This window comes from Bombyx mori, chromosome 24 (assembly GCF_030269925.1).
Source record: "Bombyx mori chromosome 24, ASM3026992v2".
In the NCBI taxonomy this organism is placed as follows: domain Eukaryota; kingdom Metazoa; phylum Arthropoda; class Insecta; order Lepidoptera; family Bombycidae; genus Bombyx; species Bombyx mori.
Window position 1 is genome coordinate 18,031,499 of NC_085130.1, and position 19,664 is coordinate 18,051,162.

General features: G+C 45.0%; 2 protein-coding genes across 3 annotated transcripts in view; one reads left to right on the forward strand and one right to left on the reverse strand.

The window, feature by feature from the left end:
• Positions 1–12,256, reverse strand: part of LOC101738888 (zinc finger protein Xfin) — a 32,136-nt gene extending 19,880 nt beyond the window's left edge. Inside the window, exons 1-6 of one of the 2 annotated variants that reach the window (XM_004927628.5) lie at positions 11,717–12,256; positions 11,219–11,259; positions 10,389–10,625; positions 4,855–5,001; positions 4,245–4,718; positions 260–1,060 (exon numbers count right to left, since the gene is read on the reverse strand). In XM_004927628.5, the coding sequence (XP_004927685.1) occupies positions 260–1,049 (790 nt within the window). In that variant the 5' untranslated portion in view covers positions 1,050–1,060; positions 4,245–4,718; positions 4,855–5,001; ... (1 more) ...; positions 11,219–11,259; positions 11,717–12,256. Of the gene's footprint in view, positions 1–259; positions 1,061–4,244; positions 4,719–4,854; positions 5,002–9,675; positions 9,947–10,388; positions 10,626–11,218; positions 11,260–11,716 lie in introns of those variants that run through there. The other variant, XM_021348963.3, reaches the window with a different exon arrangement.
• The window catches only part of LOC101741520 (uncharacterized), a 215,540-nt gene that overhangs the window by 117,403 nt on the left and 78,473 nt on the right, over positions 1–19,664 (forward strand). The window lies entirely within an intron of this gene.

The window sequence follows — 19,664 nt, forward strand, 5'->3', positions numbered from 1 at the left end:
GACTTAACGTCACAACGACTTCTAAGTAGTCTGCTTTTCTTAATTTCTTTATGAGATTTGAAACAATTTCATTCAATTTAATATACCTCTTTACGTATCATAGTATCCTGGTAGTTTTTGTTAATTGATGACCACACAATCCTCCTCAAGTTCAGTGGTTACCAGAATGAATACACTGCCATGTCTCAACATGAGATTAAAACCTTATAAATTTTGTATAGACAAAAAAAAGTAAAAATTAATTAAAATAAACATTAACCTGTATGTGAACGCACATGTAGCCTCAAATAGTAACTCAAAGTGAATTGTTTTCCACAAGCGAAGCATTTATATATTTTCTGTAAATCATCTGTACATTGCTTCTTCAATAACTCCACTTTCTTGCCTACTCTCTTCTTTGTTGTGTTAGCATTGTTATCTTTACGCTCATCATTATCTTGTTTATCATTATCCGACATAACCTTGTCGTTGTTATAATTTGAAGCCTTCTCCTCACCAATAAAACCCTCTTCTGGCTTAATCTCTATCCCGTCTTCCGTTTTCTCAATTTTGATCCTCTTCTTAATCTTCTTTTCTTTTTTAATTTTCTTCCGTTTAATTTGATTTTTCACTCTCAAATCGTAGCTGGTCAGCCTGTCCTTGTGCGTCGTCATATGCTGATCGAGCATTTGGAGTTCGCAGTAACTAATGTTGCACAGGGCGCATCCGTAGAAGGAAAAATTCTTCTCCTTGATTTTAATCGACCAGTAATTGCTTTTCTTGACTTTAGGCTTCTGCTCGTCTTCTAAGACTGGTTTTAAATCTTGTTTGACATCTGATTTCGCTGTATCTTCAGCATTATTTTCAACGGCAATCTTCTCTGCAGGAACTTCGGGTGGTTTGTCTTCAACAACATTACTTTGCTGAGTGTGTTGATAATTTTGCCCGTACTGGTAGTGGCATTCGTTTTTGACATCCTGCACGTATGGATAGGGCTCCGGTATGTTTTCATAATCGTAAGGGTACTCGTAGCTGCTCAGTGGGTCTATGTCTAATGTTACAACGTTCATTTCTGTTTACTCTGAAAAACACATTTGAAAAATCAACAATACCTCCCTGCAAGGTTTTGCGAGTGGAAAAGTAACTTTAACCTCGGGATGATGTTTTTGAACTACAGTAACAGCTTAACACCAGAAGGGCGATACACATGACTACCCGTGCAGTCTATAAATATACCTAGTCAGGTCATAAGTATTGTCACACAGTAAAAACTTTTCTTTTAGAATGCTGGCCACAAAAAAGTTTATTGAATTCGAATTTCGAATTGTTCATGAAAATAAAAATCTATACTTTTAGAATTTTACTCATTTTTAAACATGGAGTGGACGCTTAAAGAAGACCGTGTTGCAGTTATTGCGTTGCATCGTTGCGGTTACGCGCCAATTCAAATTTTTAACATACTGAAAAATTTTAATATAACCAAAAGATTCGTTTATCGTACCATCAAACGATACAATGAAGACTCTAGTGTAGATGACAGGTCAAGAAGTGGTCGCCCTCGGTCTGTTAGGACTCTAGCAGTGATAAAAGTTGTGAAGGCGCGAATTCAAAGAAATCCCAAACGTAAGCAGAAACTGTTGGCCCTTCAGATGGGGTTAAGCAGAACCACCGTGAAAAGGGTGTTAAATGAAGACTTAGGGCTTCGGGCATATCGAAGAAAAATAAGACATCGTTTGAATGCTCGTCTAATGGACCTGAGACTGAAAAGATGCCGCGCTTTGTTGAAGCGGTACGCGGGAAAAAAATATCGGGAAATTCTTTTTTCGGATGAAAAAAATTTTACCGTAGAAGAGAGCTACAACAAACAAAATGATAAGGTGTACGCACACAGTAGTGAAGAAGCGAGCAACCGTATTCCGCGTGTCCAACGAGGTCATTTTCCATCCTCGCTCATGGTATGGTTGGGAGTTTCTTATTGGGGCTTAACAGAGGTACATTTTTGTGAGTAAGGTGTAAAAACGAATGCAGTTGTGTATCAAAATACAGCCCTGACGAACCTTGTGGAACCTGTTTCTCATATCATGTTCAATAACAGGCACTGGGTATTCCAACAAGATTCGGCGCCAGCTCATAGAGCGAAGAGCACACAAGACTGGCTGGCGACGCGTGAAATCGACTTCATCCGGCACGAAGACTGGCCCTCCTCCAGTCCAGATTTGAATCCGGTAGATTACAAGATATGGCAACACTTGGAGGAAAAGGCGTGCTCAAAGCCTCATCCCAATTTGGAGTCACTCAAGACATCCTTGATTAAGGCAGCTGCCGATATTGACATGGACCTCGTTCGTGCTGCGATAGACGACTGGCCGCGCAGATTGAAGGCCTGTATTCAAAATCACGGAGGTCATTTTGAATAAACTTTAGTGTCATAAGAATCTATGTTTTGTTAAGTTCATTTTGGTATATGAATGGTTACATAATGAATAAACTTGTTTCAATTATTTTACATTAAACATGTGACAGAATTTATGACCTGACTAGGTATAAATAGCGCATAACCGAAAGCTTGTTTTTTAACATTTTGTTTAGTGGCTGCAAGTTGTAGATAATTAAAACTGATTTTAGACTTTCTTGTAAAGTTATAAAAATAAAAAAGCAAATGTACAACCGTGAAGGACTCAAAATTAATATAAAGATAATAAAATATGTATATTTAAAGTGTGAAAATAGTTTTTTTTTATTGCTCAGATGGGTGGACGAGCTCATAGCCCACCTGTGGTGGATAAGTGGTTACTGGAGTCCATAGACATATACAACATAAATGCACCACCACCCACCTTGAGATATAAGTTCTAAGGTCTCAGTATAGTCACAACTGCTGCCCCACCCTTCAAACCGAAACGCATTACTGCTTCACGGCAGAAATAGGCGGGGCGGTGGTACCTACCCGTGCGGACTTACAAGAGGTCCTAGCACCAGTAATTGCACAAATTAAAATTTTGGGGGTTTGATTTTTATTACACAATGTTATTCATCATTCATTATTAAGTCCATCGTGAACATTTCGATGCCTCCAATGAACACTACTCTAACTCAAAATTTTGAAGTTTTCGTTTTTCACGCAAATCGCTTAACTATGTTAAAAGTATTACAATTAATCATTATTGATGGGGTTTGAAACAAGAGTAAATCAGCTAGTTACACAAAAAAACCATAAATATATCTGCAATAATAAAGATATTATCAACTTTTTTCATTTAAACGCACCTCCTGTAAATTTACGAATTTGGGGTTAGCATAGTGTTCATTGGAGGCATCGATTTGTTAAGTACGTATTTCATTAGAAAAATTTTAAGCACAAGCATTTCAAGTAAGATTTTCAAGCACACAAGCTTTATTGATTGTTTGTTTTCATTATTATTTCATTAATATAAACAAAGTGTAATCTCCGGCTGGACATAGACCTCTGACCTGTCCTTTTTGAAAACATTGTTTTTTTTTTTTTTTTTACTGTAATAAGTCTTTGAGCTAAATTATACAAACCATGTTTTTGGGTGAGAAAAACAAACTATCAGCCTGCATTCTGGCAATACTTATGAAGCACAACTACCAAGTCGTCATTCTTTTTTTTTTTTTTTTTTTTTTTCCTACCTAAGCTGATAGCCCTAGCGGCTATTTCAGCGTAGCCTTAACTTTAGTAGGTGAGCTCACGGGGCTCAAACCTGACGATGTTGCTAACACGAACCCTAGCAAGAGTCGTGCTTCGCAGAATCTACCACCGGATCGGAAACGCGACCCACTGAGAAGATCCGGCGAGAAACTCAGTGGGCTGTGTCTGAGAGTTAATTTACTCGTCGAGCCCTTCGTCGCAAGCGACGGGTTCGACGAGAACGGTGACCGGTGCTTGAAGTACCTAAAAGCACCGTTAGTGGATCAGGAGGGTCCGAGATGACGTGTTTTGGGCGTCGTCATTCATGATATCAACAAAGACACTACAAACACATTATAATTTTTTTTACTCGCAATTTAACGGCAACTTATCATAAATTTAAGTAAACACATTAAAATCAGTAACGACCTTGAATTTTCTGGATAATTAACAAATGGCATAATATAATTTGACTGGCGAAACTTTACGAATTCTGAATGTAAACAAAATGTTTTAATCTCGTTTTTTAGGTGTTTTACGACGATCGACGAACGAATTGTAGCGTCAAAGCCAGCGCAGACGAATAATCGATAACAAACGTTACAAAAAAACCCACCTGAGACGAGCGCTTGTCACGAAAAACTGCCTTTTTTCTCTATTAAAAATTCAAGTGATTCTTTTAACATGTAATTTTATGTTTTTTTTTCCATCGAACGCAATTTTAACACGCATAACAACTTTATAGTCTCGTTGACTGTTCGTAAAACGGATTTAACTCATTTTTAAGCTCATTTTTCTTACTTTTTAAACGATTTAATTAAAATACATGTTCACATTTTTTTACACTCTATGATGAATGAGCTGTCATGGCCGTCAGATTGGTAATGTTGCGAGCTTTAATGTACAGCTTCCAATAATAAAATGATTTTTTTTGTATTTATTCAGACCAATGGTTTGAGAATAATTTCGGTACAGAAAGACTGTATCTTTATTATATTTCATTATAGCAGTATATGACCACCTCCTCCTCCTCCTCCTCGCTTCGGTTTCCGTAATACTGAAGGTCGTGACCACCTCCTCGCATATTAATCTAAGAAAAAAAATTGTTTTAACTAAACATTTGAGATAGTCCTGATAAAAAAATTATGATCACGCCTCACAACATGAAGTACATCCCTACCACCAAGAACTAGTCTGTTCATAGTACGATTTTAAGCATCACTTACAATATGTATCACCAACCGATTGAACTCCACAAAGATTTCTGATCAATTACATGTTAAATACTCTTTAATGGTATGCAGGGGCTTAGCAATGCCCTTTCGATTTCTTAAGCACGTGGGTAGTCCATAAACTCAACTCCCTACCTGCGACTAAAAAAGAAAAAAAGAACTTGTTCTCTGCTACTGTTTTCCACATTCACAAACAAATAATAGATATAGATATGGATGTCAGAAGATCTCTAGTGGTCATCGCTGATTACGGGTAGGAGTGGGCGATATAAATCGTATCTAGATTCAATATCTATATATCGCAGCAATATCGTTGAATCCGATATCGCCCCGCACGAAATCTATATATCGATATCGGCCGATACACGATATTGCTCGATGTGATGCGCATCGGCATATCGTACCGATTCGTGAATCGAAATCTATATAACGATATCAGCCGATACACGATATTACTCGATGTGATGCGCATCGGCATATCGTACCGATTCGTGAATATCAGCAATATTCGTTTGGTTCGTATCGAATCGGCCAGAGTGAGTGAGCGCACGATAGGGATATCATGTGATGAATGAAACAGAAACAGGCATTATCCATACAATTGTAAACCTTATATTTAAGTCCATATGTCTGTAGATTATTCTTAGCGTATCAGCAGGATACAATTTAGGAAAGAAGTTTCAATTTTCGACCCTAACTTGAATGCAGTATAGCCTATTTGCATCGTTGAATTTAATTTCACGCGCTTTGACCTTGAACTACAATTTTTGGACAAGTGTTTATAAATACTTAAAAGTTTTTTGTGTTTGATTTTTAAAGTACACATTTTTCTATTTTTAGTAGAATCCAAATAATTGAGTTTATTTCTTGTGTTTGTATTAAACTTTTGAAATCTACACTCTTTTGGTATATGTTGTAATTTTAAATTAAGATACAAAATACTAAAACTGAAAATAATGTAGCCAGTCCTAAGCCTGATAAAAGCATGAAGGAAAGTTTTTTTGATATTTTTATTTTCATGTTCTTTTTATTACTTCAAAATCATATTATAAATTGATATCAGAAAACCAACCGTATAACGTTGACTTAAATCTATATCTACTACGATATTATATCAGCGTATCGTTTCAAATCTCAAATATCATGAATCGAGAAAATCTACTAGCATCCATCAATATATAGATTCAGAAAATATATAGATTCAATATCCGATATTGATCCTCGATATATAGATACGATTCGATATGCGGCAAAACCGATATTACCCACTCCTAATTACGGGCAATGCTAATCAAAATTTGTTATCAAATTTAGCATTAATAATTGTTTTCATACAATCACTAATAACAATGTAAATTTCCATTTTAATCAGTAATAATAGTTAAATTAGAAATTTAGTAATATAGTGATCATCCAATTTTGAATTTTTATTGCACTCGTCAGAATTTAGCTTAAAATGTGAAACGAACGCTTTGCTTGCAACATTACTCAATAAATGTCAGAATTAATGTCAAACTTTGTTGCGTTTTATTTGTTCCTTTACAAAATTGAACGAGCCATAAAAACAATTGATTAAAATATTTGAATGAATTATTACCTCTCAAGTTTACGTTTTTTATGAAAGTATTTTAATAAAATGAAGATATTTGAATATTGGAGCGTTAATAAAGTGGCCTAACACTCTTTCATAAAATAAATTTAATAGCACAAATTTTAGTACACAGGCAACGTCACTTTACAAAATCAAGTATTTACATATTATGTAGGTACATATACATTGCTTAATGTAAGTACCTCGTTAATATACACAGTACGTCTTATAGTTGACGATGACTCTGTAATAAAACTAACAATTTGTTGCGTAAATAAAAATGTCATCTTGCAATTTCGTTAAATGTAACTGGAGATTTCTGGGATTTGCCCTGTCAATGGCAATGAATTGTGATTGCACACCGTTTTCTTAACTAACGTACTAGTATCGCCTTTTTTATATTACCTTCGACGCTCATTCTCATATCGGCAATCAAGCAACATCTATAATCTATTTCGTTCTGAAGGGATTCTTTTTGAAGGACTAAGCCAGAGCAGCGTACGCGATGAAAATATCTTTAGAAACTATCAACTCTGTGTGCTACCTTTGCTTAGGTTTGCCGCTAGGGGCGCTGTTCTAACTCCATACAAAATTGAGTTAACTTTCACGCGATCGAAAACGTTAAAAGACTCGCACTAAGCACACTGAAGTTTGTAGCGGACGATGCAATGTCATGAGCGAGATAATTTCGAAAACAAAATCTGATTGAACACTGTTAGACATTTTAATTCATTCGTCATTATTAAACTACAATGATGATTATAAGATAATTTATGGAGCAATTATTTAATAACATTGACTATTGCATGTGGTTCAGATTTCTGAGTTTCAAACTTAGGCCCGATACAAACGTAACATGTCTATAATGACACCTATGTATTTAATTTTGTTTGTTCCTCTACCTATTTTCTTGTAGCCTAAGGGGCTATTTCAGCTACGCCCAGACGGGTAGGTGAGTTCACGGGCTCAACCTGAGAGAAATTTGCTAACACTGGTCCTAGCAAGAGCAGTGCTGCGTCGAGTCTATCACCACATCGGAATCGCGACTAACTGAGAAGATCCGGCGAGAAACTCAGTGGGCTGTGTCTCTGGGTTAAGTTAGGTTAGGATTGGAGGCCAGCGGGGTATCCCAGAACAACAGCGGTTTGCATTCCCACCCACAAAGAGTTTTGCCTGTTGATTTCCACTGCAAACGAATAACGACAGAGATGAATCAGCTGAGCGAATTGAACGGACTATGAGAAACTGGAAATTAACAGTCAATTTCCACAGAGAGCGAGTTTAGTTGGAGGTTTGAACAGGTTACTTACGTGCGGTAGTGTTATGTTGTGTGAACACAGAATCAAGTGAGGACATTGATTATGTATACCGAAAGAAAAGTATATATTATTATATCTTAAGCACAGAAGAAAAAGTGCAAAACGGGTGAGTCCGCCAAGTTAATGTCGCAGAAAGACCCAGCTCTTGGGCACGACGCGGAATGGACTATCTGGGGTTTTATCGCAGACTGTACCTAACGGCAACAATATTCTCTGACGATCTTGCGTTTTTTTGACGTACTGCTTCATCGCCCAAACGCGTCATTTCGGATCCTCCCGATCCACTAACGGTGCTTCTAGGTACCTCAAGCACTGGTTATCGTTCTCGCCGAACTCGTCGCTTGCGACGAAGGCTCGACGAGTATATTAACCCATAGACACAGCCCACTGAGTTTCTCGCCGGATCTTCTCAGTGGGTCGCGTTTCCGATCCGGTAGTAGATTCTGCGAAGCACGGCTCTTGCTAGGGTTCGTGTTAGCAACGTCATCAGGTATGAGCCCCGTGAGCTCACCTACAAGCTCGGCGAATCTAGAATAACCCCGCGAGGTTACTAGAATAGGTGGGAGAAAAAAAAACAACGACCCGGTTGTCTCAATTTCTTTTTGTTAAACGACGGATTGTGGACTCTGCAGGACAACCATGGACAGCAATAAATTGGATGCAATGCACGGGACGCTTGGCGAATAGGGCACTGATTTTGACAATGGACTTTTAACTACTACTACGCGGTGTTGAAGCCTGTAGCGTTCCATGGTTAAATATTAAGTGTATTATTATTTATGGTGAAAAATCACGACTAAATATGTGTTTATGCCAAATTTGACACCTATTGCTTTACCAAGATTGCCACTATGAGCGGTCAAAGATCACACGCCTCTTTTGAAAAAACCCTTTATATTTATAACTAGTGGCCCGCCCCGGCTTCGCTTGGGTAGTATGGCACGCGATGTAAAGAATTTTTGGGTAATTTTTTTACACATTGGGTTACATTATTGGAGTTTCAGTAAGGATCCCTATTTTTTTTGAAAATACAATAAATATAGCCTATGTCACCCGGGGATAGTGTAGCTTGCCAGTTCAGTGAAAGATTTTTTAAATCGGTTCAGTAGTTTAGTAGTTTCGGAACCAATTCAATACAAACAACCAATCCCTACAATCCCGCTTTTGCAGGTTAGCTGTCGGGGCTCCGTGGTTCGTGAGGAACGTTGACCTACACGATGACCTGGGCCTCGAATCAATTCGGAAATACATGAAGTCAGCGTCGGAACGATACTTGGATAAGGCTATGCGTCATGATAATCGCCTTATCGTAGCCGCCGCTGACTACTCCCCGAATCCTGATCATGCAGGAGCCAGTCACCGTCGACGCCCTAGACACGTCCTTACGGATCCATCAGATCCAATAACCTTTGCACTAGACGTCTTCAGCTCTAGGAGCAGGCTTAGGGACCTCGGTAACCGTACTCGTCGAACTCGACAAAGAGTTCGCCGTGCAACCTAACCCATGAATCAGCTCGCTGAGTTTCTCGCCGGATCTTCTCAGCGGGTCGCGATTCCGATCCGGTAGTAGATTCATTCGCGAAGCAGCTACTCTTGAGTTGTTAGGTCTCCTTCGGAGGCGCTCGGGCAGCTGTTAGCAAATCCCACCCCTCCTGGCTGAGCCTTTGCTCGCCCACCTGTCCTGGTGAAACTGGAAAGGCCTCCGGGCCACCAGTAATCCTTCAATCATAAAAAAAAAAAAAAAATACAAACAAACACTTAAATCATTCCTCATTATAATATTATGTAGTATAGATAAATATAAGTATATTTTTCAAACTAATATTCCAGAAACTTAACGACGTGTATACAATCAGCCTTATACCCCTCAATATGTACATATGTATATACTTATTTTAAACTCACATATAATAGTCCGTAAGTGCCTGATGTATTTAGAATCCAATTTAAATGTTTTAACGGAGTCATTAACACACTTCAATAACACACAAATCCTGTTCGGATAAACTTTAGTTGGAGAATACACATAAAGCTATATTATATACGATTACAGAAAAAAAAAAGGTTGTCTGTAAATTCGGTTTACGGACGATAGTTTTACTGTTCGAACTGCTAGTCGCGTCGCGACGTCACGCGAGAAGATAGATAAACGTGTCACAAGCCAACGCTTGGGACGATCGTGCCTCTCTATCGCTTGTTCCGCGCTCTCCCTCGCACGCTCAGGCGGAACGTAACACTTCATCATCGATTTACAAGATGTTATCGCCTTAATAAAAACGAGAATTTCATTTATCTATTCGTGCATACTAATACACATCCGAGAGCTTTATGCCTAAGCCATTATCTACCAGTCAAGGAAGTGAAGGAAGCAAAAAAGTATAATAAACGCTACATTTATAAGCTATATAAATTAATCGAATAAATACATTAAAATAACAATTAAGTATGTTTATTAAATCAGCGTCAACTTTCGCCTACGTTTGCCGCTAGGGGCGCTGTTCCAACTCCATACAAATCTGAGTTAACTTTTACGCTATCGAGAACGTTAAAAAACTCGCACTAAGCACACCTCATACAAATGAGTAGTATATTTTATTTTATTAAATAAATTAACATACATTAGTATCTACTCCTTACGTTATGCAGCCTGTTATATGTATTTATATTTTTTGCCTTGCCATCTCTGGACCTCGACTGGCTACTCCTGGCCCATAGCGCCTCAGCGGTTCGCGATCCCGATTGAGTAGTGGGCGCATCCACGTTGTTGCTCCCGCGTTGTTAGTCAGGCAATTACTCGTCCAGGGATTAGGCTTCATATTCCCGGTGAAGCACGAATTAACTCCAGTCAATAAAAACTGCATATAAAAAAAAACGGTTGTCTGTAAAGTCGGTTTACTGACGATAGTTGAACGTGACAACGTCATAAGAAAACACTGATGGAATGGTATCATTTTTCAAAAGAAAATTTTAATTTTATTTGTTTGATAGATATTTTGTATGGACAATTGACACCACATTCACTTTTCACTGAACTTCATACTTGACGAAAACATGTAAATGTTTTATTGTATAGCAGCTGTCCACGCGGCTGCATCGCTCACTCAAGTAAGAGAGAGACAGATGTCGAACGCTGCCGAACGCGGAGGCCGATTGTGCCTCTTTGTCGCTCGTTGCGCGCTCTCGCTTGCACTTCAAGCCTTAAATGGAACGCCTCAGAACGAGGTAACGCCGCATGAGTCATGTTTTTTCGTGCGTGCAGCGAGCTCCATCAAATCAAATAAAAAAAAAATTCAACATAAATGAAAGTACATTCTTGTTGAACGTCAAAAGAACTACCGCCAATTCACAAGAACTAGCCTCCGTCCTGAGAAGAATTGGCAAGAAACTCAGCGGGCATGTCCTTTTTTTTTTAATATTAATTTTTTTTTTTTGGAACCAAGTTACTTACGGCATGCTTGGAGGGGATAGGGATTTTGCTGCGCGACCGAACTGAAAAAAATGTGATAGTAAATGTTCGCGACGGACATAGATAGTTTTAAAAATAGATAGAAAACATAGTAAATATACGTTAAAATGGCTGTAAAATAATAGAAATGTCCGTAACAGATAAATGAATAGTATGTTAAAATAAGTTAAAGAATAAATAGTTATAATAAGGAAATGTCCGTAAATAGATAATATGTTAAAAATAGGTTAACATAAATAGAGAACGATGTAAATAGAAATAAGTAATTTGTAAATATTTGTTTGAAAATAAAGATTGGTCCTCGTGGTCTTTAATTTGGCGTGGGAACGCAGGAGCGAGTCACAATACGGGCAACTAATAGAGCGACTAGGCAAACAATAGGCGAGCGAGACGGCCGAGAGAACAATAGACGCCCACCGTGCTCGGACTCATAATAGCGCTGGCCGAGTGCGTGTGGGCGACCATAAATAGGGGGCCTACCTCGCTGCAAATTCGAAGATTCCCCGGGGTACCAGTGCGAGTGACGGACGTGTGAACTAAGGCTGTGCTGACTTGGATACTCTCCTCATCGCGAGTGTACAAAACTCTTGAAGTTCTGTGTAGGCGCGCTGTCAACGCTCCGAACAGAACAAATTCGGGACCCGGGACCAGGTAAGTCGAACGACACTTTATTTCTTAACATTTGTTAATTGCGGGTAGGTGTCGTTCATACCTGTTAAGCTGCGTACTCACTTTATTCTGAGAATAAAATTGAGTTACGTTAGCGCCGCTGAGTCTGGCCACCTGTGTCCGATCCCAGTCCTCCCCTACCCTTCGGGGCTAGGAAGGGCTGAATTCTAAACCCGAACTGGCAGTCGGATCAGTATAGGCTAGAGTTCATGGGTGTAGGTGCCTTAGTTAGTTTAGTTTAGATTAGTGTAAATAATAGTTTTTAGTTAGTATAGTTACCACCATAGTTTCCACCCCCTTAGTCTCAGTTAAACCTAGTTTTGATAAATTAATAAATAAATAAAAAAAAAAAAAAAACAATTAAATTAATTCATTTTAAATTAATAGTCTGCTCTCAGCTTTACAACAATCCCTTATCGCATCACTTGTTTTGTCACATCTATAGCCAATAGGAATCGTTGTTTTATTTTAAATTTAAATAACACACATTCCTTCTTCCAAATTACAGAATTCCTCCATTTCTACCCTCTTTCACTTTAATATTTTTAGATTTCAATACATTTAAATTTTTTACCTTAATTTAGCTACGTAATCCGACTGACGACTGCCCATAGATTGTAAGCTTACCTTTACGTTTTATGTTAGTAGTATTAAATTAAATTTTTAGTGACCGATTTAACCTGCCTGTTCGTCTTGTTTGTTCGTGAAAAAGCTGATGTTAATTTAACTAACACCAGTAATTTCCAAATTATTCTTTGTTTGTTTGTTTGTTTCTGGGTCGCATTGACTCGGTGAGTAAGTCGGTAGGGAGCAGCGGTATTGATCGCGCGACCGTGGGCTCGGGCTTGACATCGATCTCACTGATCTGGTGTTAGGTTCGTGGCTCCCGGTCGAAGTCGTGGTCAGCGGCTGCCTGCAGACAACCCGCTGACTCAATGCATGACTACGTATGTTCGTTGTCTGTTATCGTATTATTGTATGGTATTGTGTAGTTAGTTCTTTTACTTCTTTTATTATTCACTTTATTCTAATTCTTTCCAAATTAGCAAGTTTATATAGTCCAATAGTTATATAAGTAGCATCAATAGACCGGAACCATATTTATATATAATATTATTTATAAGTATTTATTCAGTCGGTCTGAACCCCCGTAAGGGATTGTATCTTTATATATTTCTAATTCATTTGTAATTTAATAAGGCACTGATGCCTGGTGACCCTGCTGCTGCCCACTAGATAGCCAATATCATGTCGGGGGGGACATCTCCCCCCATTATCAGCACGCCCGGTCCGTCCCGCAAGGGACGCCAAGCGATGGCGGGAATTTTCGCCCATCGCTCCCAACCCACCGGCCCGGAAATGGACTCCGGAAAGGACGACCGGCCCAGGCCTTCGGTCGCGGCCCAGGGGACTCCGAGGATTCGTCCAGAGGAAACTTCGTCTCCCCCGTTGACGGATCGCTCTGGACCCCCTCGGCCGCGAAAGAAGGTCAGATCCGAGTCCGACCGAAGCATTTCCGAAGCCCAGGACAAACGACCCCGAATTGGACCCTCGTCCAAATCAATAAATGAAGCCGAAGAGGATGAGGACAGCGAGGAGACTTCCTACGAGACAACGGACTCAGAATATGAGTCCGATGTAACTCATTCTTCTCGCTCCTCTTCTTCCTCGAGTAAGGAGTCCCCCCCCACTCGCAAGCCCATTCCCAGACCGAGGATGTGTGTCGAGACGGCCGTGGCTGCAGCAGCTAAGCAGCTGCGTACGCCTCCTCGGTCTCCCTCTCCTCCAATCTCACCCATTCCAACAATCCCGCGCAGAGGTGCCCCCACTACAAGCTGCACAGTGGGCAACCTTGAATCAACAAGGTACATGGACCTCGAACATTCCAAACCTACGACCGGTGCACCCGAGTCTCCGACCCCTTCAACTTCATACGCTGCTATGGCAGCCAAGCAATACGCTCCCACCAAAAAACAATGTAAACCCCCTGCTCCAGATAAGTCTGGTACCAGTGAGGTCCCCCGCCGTCACCCCCCTATTATGGTCGAGGCGCTTCCCAATTGGCCCCGCCATATGGCGGCCTTAAGGGAGCGCTTGGGGAGGGCCCCATCTGTGCGTCCTTACGGAACAGGGTTCCGATTTCTGCCCGCGTCGGGAGAGGAATATAGGGTTGTCCAGGCCTATCTCGCCGAGGTCTCTTCCACTGACAATGCCATTAAATGGTATTGTTACGCGTTGGAGGAGGAGATCCCGGCGAGGGTGGCTGTTCGTGGACTGCCTGCCGATACCGACGCGGCGGAAATCACAAACTCCCTGAAGGAGCTAGGGTTTCCGGCTCGCTACGCGCGGTGCATACGGGCCAAGAGAGGGCGGCCAGGTTGCGTCTTTTATGTAACCTTGGACCACCTCTCGAAGGATGACCTCGCCCGCTTGTACGCGGTTGAAGAACTGATGTACCTGCCGGGGGTGTCAGTTGAGGGATGGCGTCCGAACCGAGGACCGGCGCAGTGCCATCGCTGCCAGGCCTTCGGACACGCCTCCACCAACTGCCACCGAGCAGTCCGCTGTGTGCGATGTGCGGGCGAGCACATCGTGGCGGACTGCCCGAGGCCAAGGGAGGGACCCCTCACCTGCGCCAACTGCGGGAAGGGCCACGCCGCTACTGACAAGCGGTGTGTGGTCTACCGCAGGAGGGCGCGGATGATGGGGGTCGCTATTCCTCCCCCCGTACCGCAAGCAGCGACGCGTGCCAGTCAAGCCCCTACCCCCGCTCCACGTCTCGGTCCACGCCCATCTCTGAAGGGTAAGGGCAAGGGGAAGACCTCTCAACCCCCCACTCTCCCTCCGGTTATAGAGCAACCTGCCACTGTGGAGGCCAACCCAACAGCGGCCACCCTGATGGCAGAAGCAAACCCGCAGCGACAGGCTATAAAGCCGCGACCTGCCCCTCGTTCCAGAGCAGCACTCAATCTACAAGCTGCCCCAACCAGTACAAAAACAATAACAAAAACTCAAAAAAAAAATAAGAAAAAAAAATTAAAAGCCAAAGAAAAGAAAAAAAAAACAATGGAAGAAGCAGCTGCCCTGAGAGAAGGCCAAGTTGAGCCAGCTACCGAACCTCCATGCCCAATGGAGACGACAGCTAGCGACCCGCCCCAGAACGTCAACATCACTCTGGGCGACTCACAGCCCCCATTACCACCCCGCCCGCAGAGAGAGCGGCGCAGTGGCCGACAGGACACGCAGCCTGCCGGCTTCGCTGCCTGGCTCCTCTCCCTGTGGGAGAAACTGTCCGAGGTGATCTCCGGAGTAATCCGAGAGATCGCCTCGGGAGCCAGTCCCTTCGGGGCCTTGCTCGCGGGGTTCTACCGGATGATTGCGCAGCTCAATGGCTAGCCAGGAGCTGCGCATCATCTATTGGAACCCCGACGGGATAGGGTCCCGAAGGTCGGAGTTAATCCGACTCGCCCAGGAGTATGACCCGCAGGTTATCCTCCTGGGCGAGACCAAGCTCAAACCTCGACAAGATTTTAGGATGCCCAACTACTTCGTGTACCGACGGGACGAACTGACCTCCAGCGGGCGCCCGTTCAGGGGCACTGCGGCGCTCGTCAGGAGGGACGTGGTGCACGAGGAGCTTGAGCTACTGACCTTCGCCTCTACCAGAACGGTCGGGGTGAGGGTCCACGTACCGGGGGCCGAATTGCGGATTTATGCCGCGTATCGACCCCCGGGTCCTGATTTTGTCGAGGACGATATTAGACGGGCCTTGAACCATGATCGCCATCCGGCCTTGGTGGTCGGGGACCTCAATGCGAAACATGTCGCTTGGGGCTCCCGAATCATCACGCCGCCCGGAAGGCGATTGTACGAGGATGCCGAAAGGGGGGACTACTGCGTGGTCGGCCCCAACGAACCCACCCACGTTCCAACGTTGGCCCGGTACCAACCGGACGTATTGGACGTGTGTGTTCACAAGGGGCTACGGTGCCCTCTAGCGATAGAGGCACTGTACGACCTGAGCACCCCTCACCTACCGATCTTGGTCACGGTGGGTTTGGGGCTCACTCGGGTCGCGACATCCCCTCTCAGGCCTAGGGTCGACTGGCAGTCCTTTACGGGACTGCTGGCCGACCAATCCTTGTTTCAAGACCCGTCTACCCCTGATGAGGTCGACACGGCGGCTTCCCGTCTCGTCGACACCATCAGGGGAGCCCTGGACCAAGTGACGACTCTGGTACCCAGCGGGGGGCCCAGAGCGGAACTCCCGGTGCACCTCAAGACGTTAATTCGTCGGAAGAGGGCACTGAGGAGGCTCTGGGCGACATCTAGGTGTCCCAGGATTAAGCGCGAGCTCAACCGACTTGAGGGGGAGCTGGCGACTAAGATGCGGACTTACCGGGGTGATTCCTGGGAGGGGGGACTGTTGGACGCGTCCGACGACCGTACGATGGCCCCCCTTCACCGCATCTGTCGCCGGCTCACCAACAAGCCTTCCCCCACTTGCCCCTTGGAGGACGAGGGGGGAAGACGGTGTTTTACACCGTTGGCTCGTGCCGAAGTTCTGGCCAACTCGCTGGAGCGGCAGTTCACTCCGAATGTCTCTGCACCCTCGATGGCTGCATTCCATCGCGAGGTGTCAGAGGGTGTAATCCACTTCCTCAAACCGGAATCGCCGGGAGTCGAGCTGGGAGATGACGACTTAGTCACTCCCGGCGAGGTGCGCCTCCTCATCAAGTTGATGAAGAGGCGCAAAGCCCCCGGCGAGGACGGTATTCCTCCCCTCGCCCTGCAAAACCTCCCTCCCTCAATCGTGTCAGCAATGACACGATTGTTTAATTCCATTCTCCGGGTAGGACACTTCCCTGGAACTTGGAAACTGGGCAAGATCATCGTCTTGCCCAAACCCGGCAAGGACAGGAGAAAGCCCTCCAGTTACCGACCGATTACCTTGCTCTCGCACGTGGGCAAGTTGTTCGAGCGGCTGCTCCTGAGGAGAATATCGCCGTATATTCTCCTCAGGCCGGAGCAATTCGGCTTTAGAAGCGGCCACTCGACGACTCTGCAACTGACCCGTGTCCTGCATCACTTGGCGAACCGGCGAAACTCGGGCCAATACACGGTCGCGGTCCTCCTCGATATCGAGAAGGCCTTCGACCGTGTGTGGCACGAGGGGCTGGTCCACAAGCTGCGGGACGCGGGCCTACCGCACGCTCACGTGCGACTGCTCGGGTCGTATCTGGAGGGCAGAACCTTCTTTGTCGCGGTCGAGGGCGCACGGTCTTCCGTGCGTCCCATTACGGCCGGGGTTCCCCAGGGTAGTGTCCTATCACCTATCCTATACGCCCTCTACACCAATGACATCCCCACCCTGGAGGGTCACCTTCGGGCGTGGGAGGAGGACGTGAAGTTGGCCTTGTTCGCTGACGACTCGGCCTACTTCTCGTCCTCTCCGTTCCCCTCTGCAGCCATTATGAGGATGCAGAGGCTTTTGGATTTACTGCCCCAGTGGCTGGACCGTTGGAGAGTCGCGGTCAATGTGGGAAAGACCGCGGCCTTACTCTACGGTCCGGTCCGTATCAGAGTCGTCCCAAAGAAACTCAGCCTCCGAGGTGTGAATGTCGAGTTCAGGACCACGGTCCGGTATCTCGGATGCGACATCGACCGCTCCTTGAGCATGGTCGCGCACGTCAACCGAGTCATCGGTCAGACTCGCGCGGCCAGGTTCTTGTTGCGGCCGGTGTTTGCGTCCGGGCTTCCGACCAGGACCAAACTCGCCATTTACAAGACATACGTCCGTTCCCGCCTCACATACGCTGCTGCGGCCTGGTATCACCTGTTGTCGCCGTCCCAGCGATCTAGGTTGCAGGCCCAGCAGAGTCTTTCCCTCCGCATTATCGTCGGGGCCGGGCAGTACGTCAGAAATGACGTTATTGCCCGGGACCTAGGTGTGGAGTCGCTCGTGGAGTTTGTGACTAGGCTCGCCCGTAATATGTACGAGCGAGCCGAAAACGGGCCCCATGAGCATCTCCACAACATAGCCCCGCTGCACGCCAGACCACCGGATGGTACGGCGTTGCCGCGGGAGCTATTGGTACCCCCGACGATCGTTCGGAGATAAAGCTCCTCGCCGGCTGTGAGGCCGGGGAGGACCTATGAGCGCCCCTCTCGGAGCTGAGTTTCATCAGCCTCTAGCCCCACGCCTCTTGCCCGTTTGGCGGGTCCCCCGTATGGGGACCGCGGCTGCACCCCGTAGGTGCAGCCTCATTTCCATGAGGGGCTTTGACCCCACCCCCCACCCCCTTTTGGGATGGGGTGTTCTTACCCGCTACAATCCTCCCCCCCATCAATATTGTATAACGATGGGGAGAGGGGGAGAGGACTGTAGCGTGGAGTGCGGATTCGCTCTCTCCCCCATATTAGGTTAGCTAGGTTATGTTAGGTTAAGTTAGATTAGGATTAGTTTAGGTGTGACGGCGCGCGCTGTCCCGGCACTCCACGGAGTGCAGGAACGGCGCGCTGCCGTCACTTAGATGTAAGTTAGATTAAGTTAGGTTTACTCTCGGTTAAGTTAGGTTAAGATGAAATTGTAAAACCAAAAAAAAAAAAAAAAAACAAAAGTAAAAAAAAAAAAAAAATAAAAAAAAAAAAAAAAAAAAAAAAAAAAAAAAAAAAAAAAAAAAAAAAAAAAAAAAAAAAAATTATATGGAGGAGAGCAGCAGCCGCCCCCGGAAGAAGGGAAGAATGAAGAGGAAGAAAGAAGAGAAGAGAAGAGTGAAGAAGGAGACGAAGAAAGAAGTCGACCCCACACACATCTTCAAGCCTGCCTGATACTCCATCCAGCAGCGCATCACCCCTGCCTTATTAGGCAGGGAGCTACATGTCCGGGCAGAGGGGTTTCCCCGAGGCCCGCTCCGCGCCCCCGCAAGGGGACGCGACGACCCCACGACTGCAAATTCAGTTCGAGACAGCGAGCCGACGAGTCAAGACCTCTCCAGAAGAAGAGGAGAGCGCCAACCGAACAAGAAAAGACTCGCTCCTACGCCCTGCGCCGGTCAAGCCACGAGGACCGTGTGAACGCCATACTTGAAGCCTTCGTTATTTTCCTCGAACCAATCCCAGCACCCGTTCCGCGACAGCCACTGCGGCAATACTCGAGCCACCACGTTTCAACGAGAGTAAGAAGTCTAAAAATCACACGTGGTGGCCGAAACCTGAGCGGTGGCCGTCCGGAATATTGGTCCTTCGAGAGCCGGATTCATTTGAGGAAGATCGAAGAAAATTGAAGATTGAAGATTGAAGAAATGGTGCTCACACGGTCCGAGAAGATGAGGTCGTCACGCCTTGACCGGCCCGGCAATGAAGCTGTCTCGGGCTCAACTTCGCAAGACGCACAGCAACGAGCTGTGTCGGCCGCGCCGCGTTCGGGAGTGACGCAGGGACCGCCACCGATGGCGGCAACCTCCTCCCAGTCAACCGCGCCGCGTTCGGGAGTGACGCAGGGACCGCCACCGATGGCGGCACCCTCCTCCCAAGTGGAAAAGTGTCCGGGAGTGCCGCGGGGCTCACAAGCGATGCCCCCCTCCCGCCAAATATTGCCTACGCAATACTCGCCGGCGTCGCCAACGGGACCGAACAGCGGGGTCTGTCGTCGAGTGGTCAGACCTCCCAGCACCGCGACACCGGCAACAACTTCAGGCGACGCAGCAACGGAGAGCGTCGTATCCGCGAGCCAGAACAAGAAGGAGTCAGCGCTCGC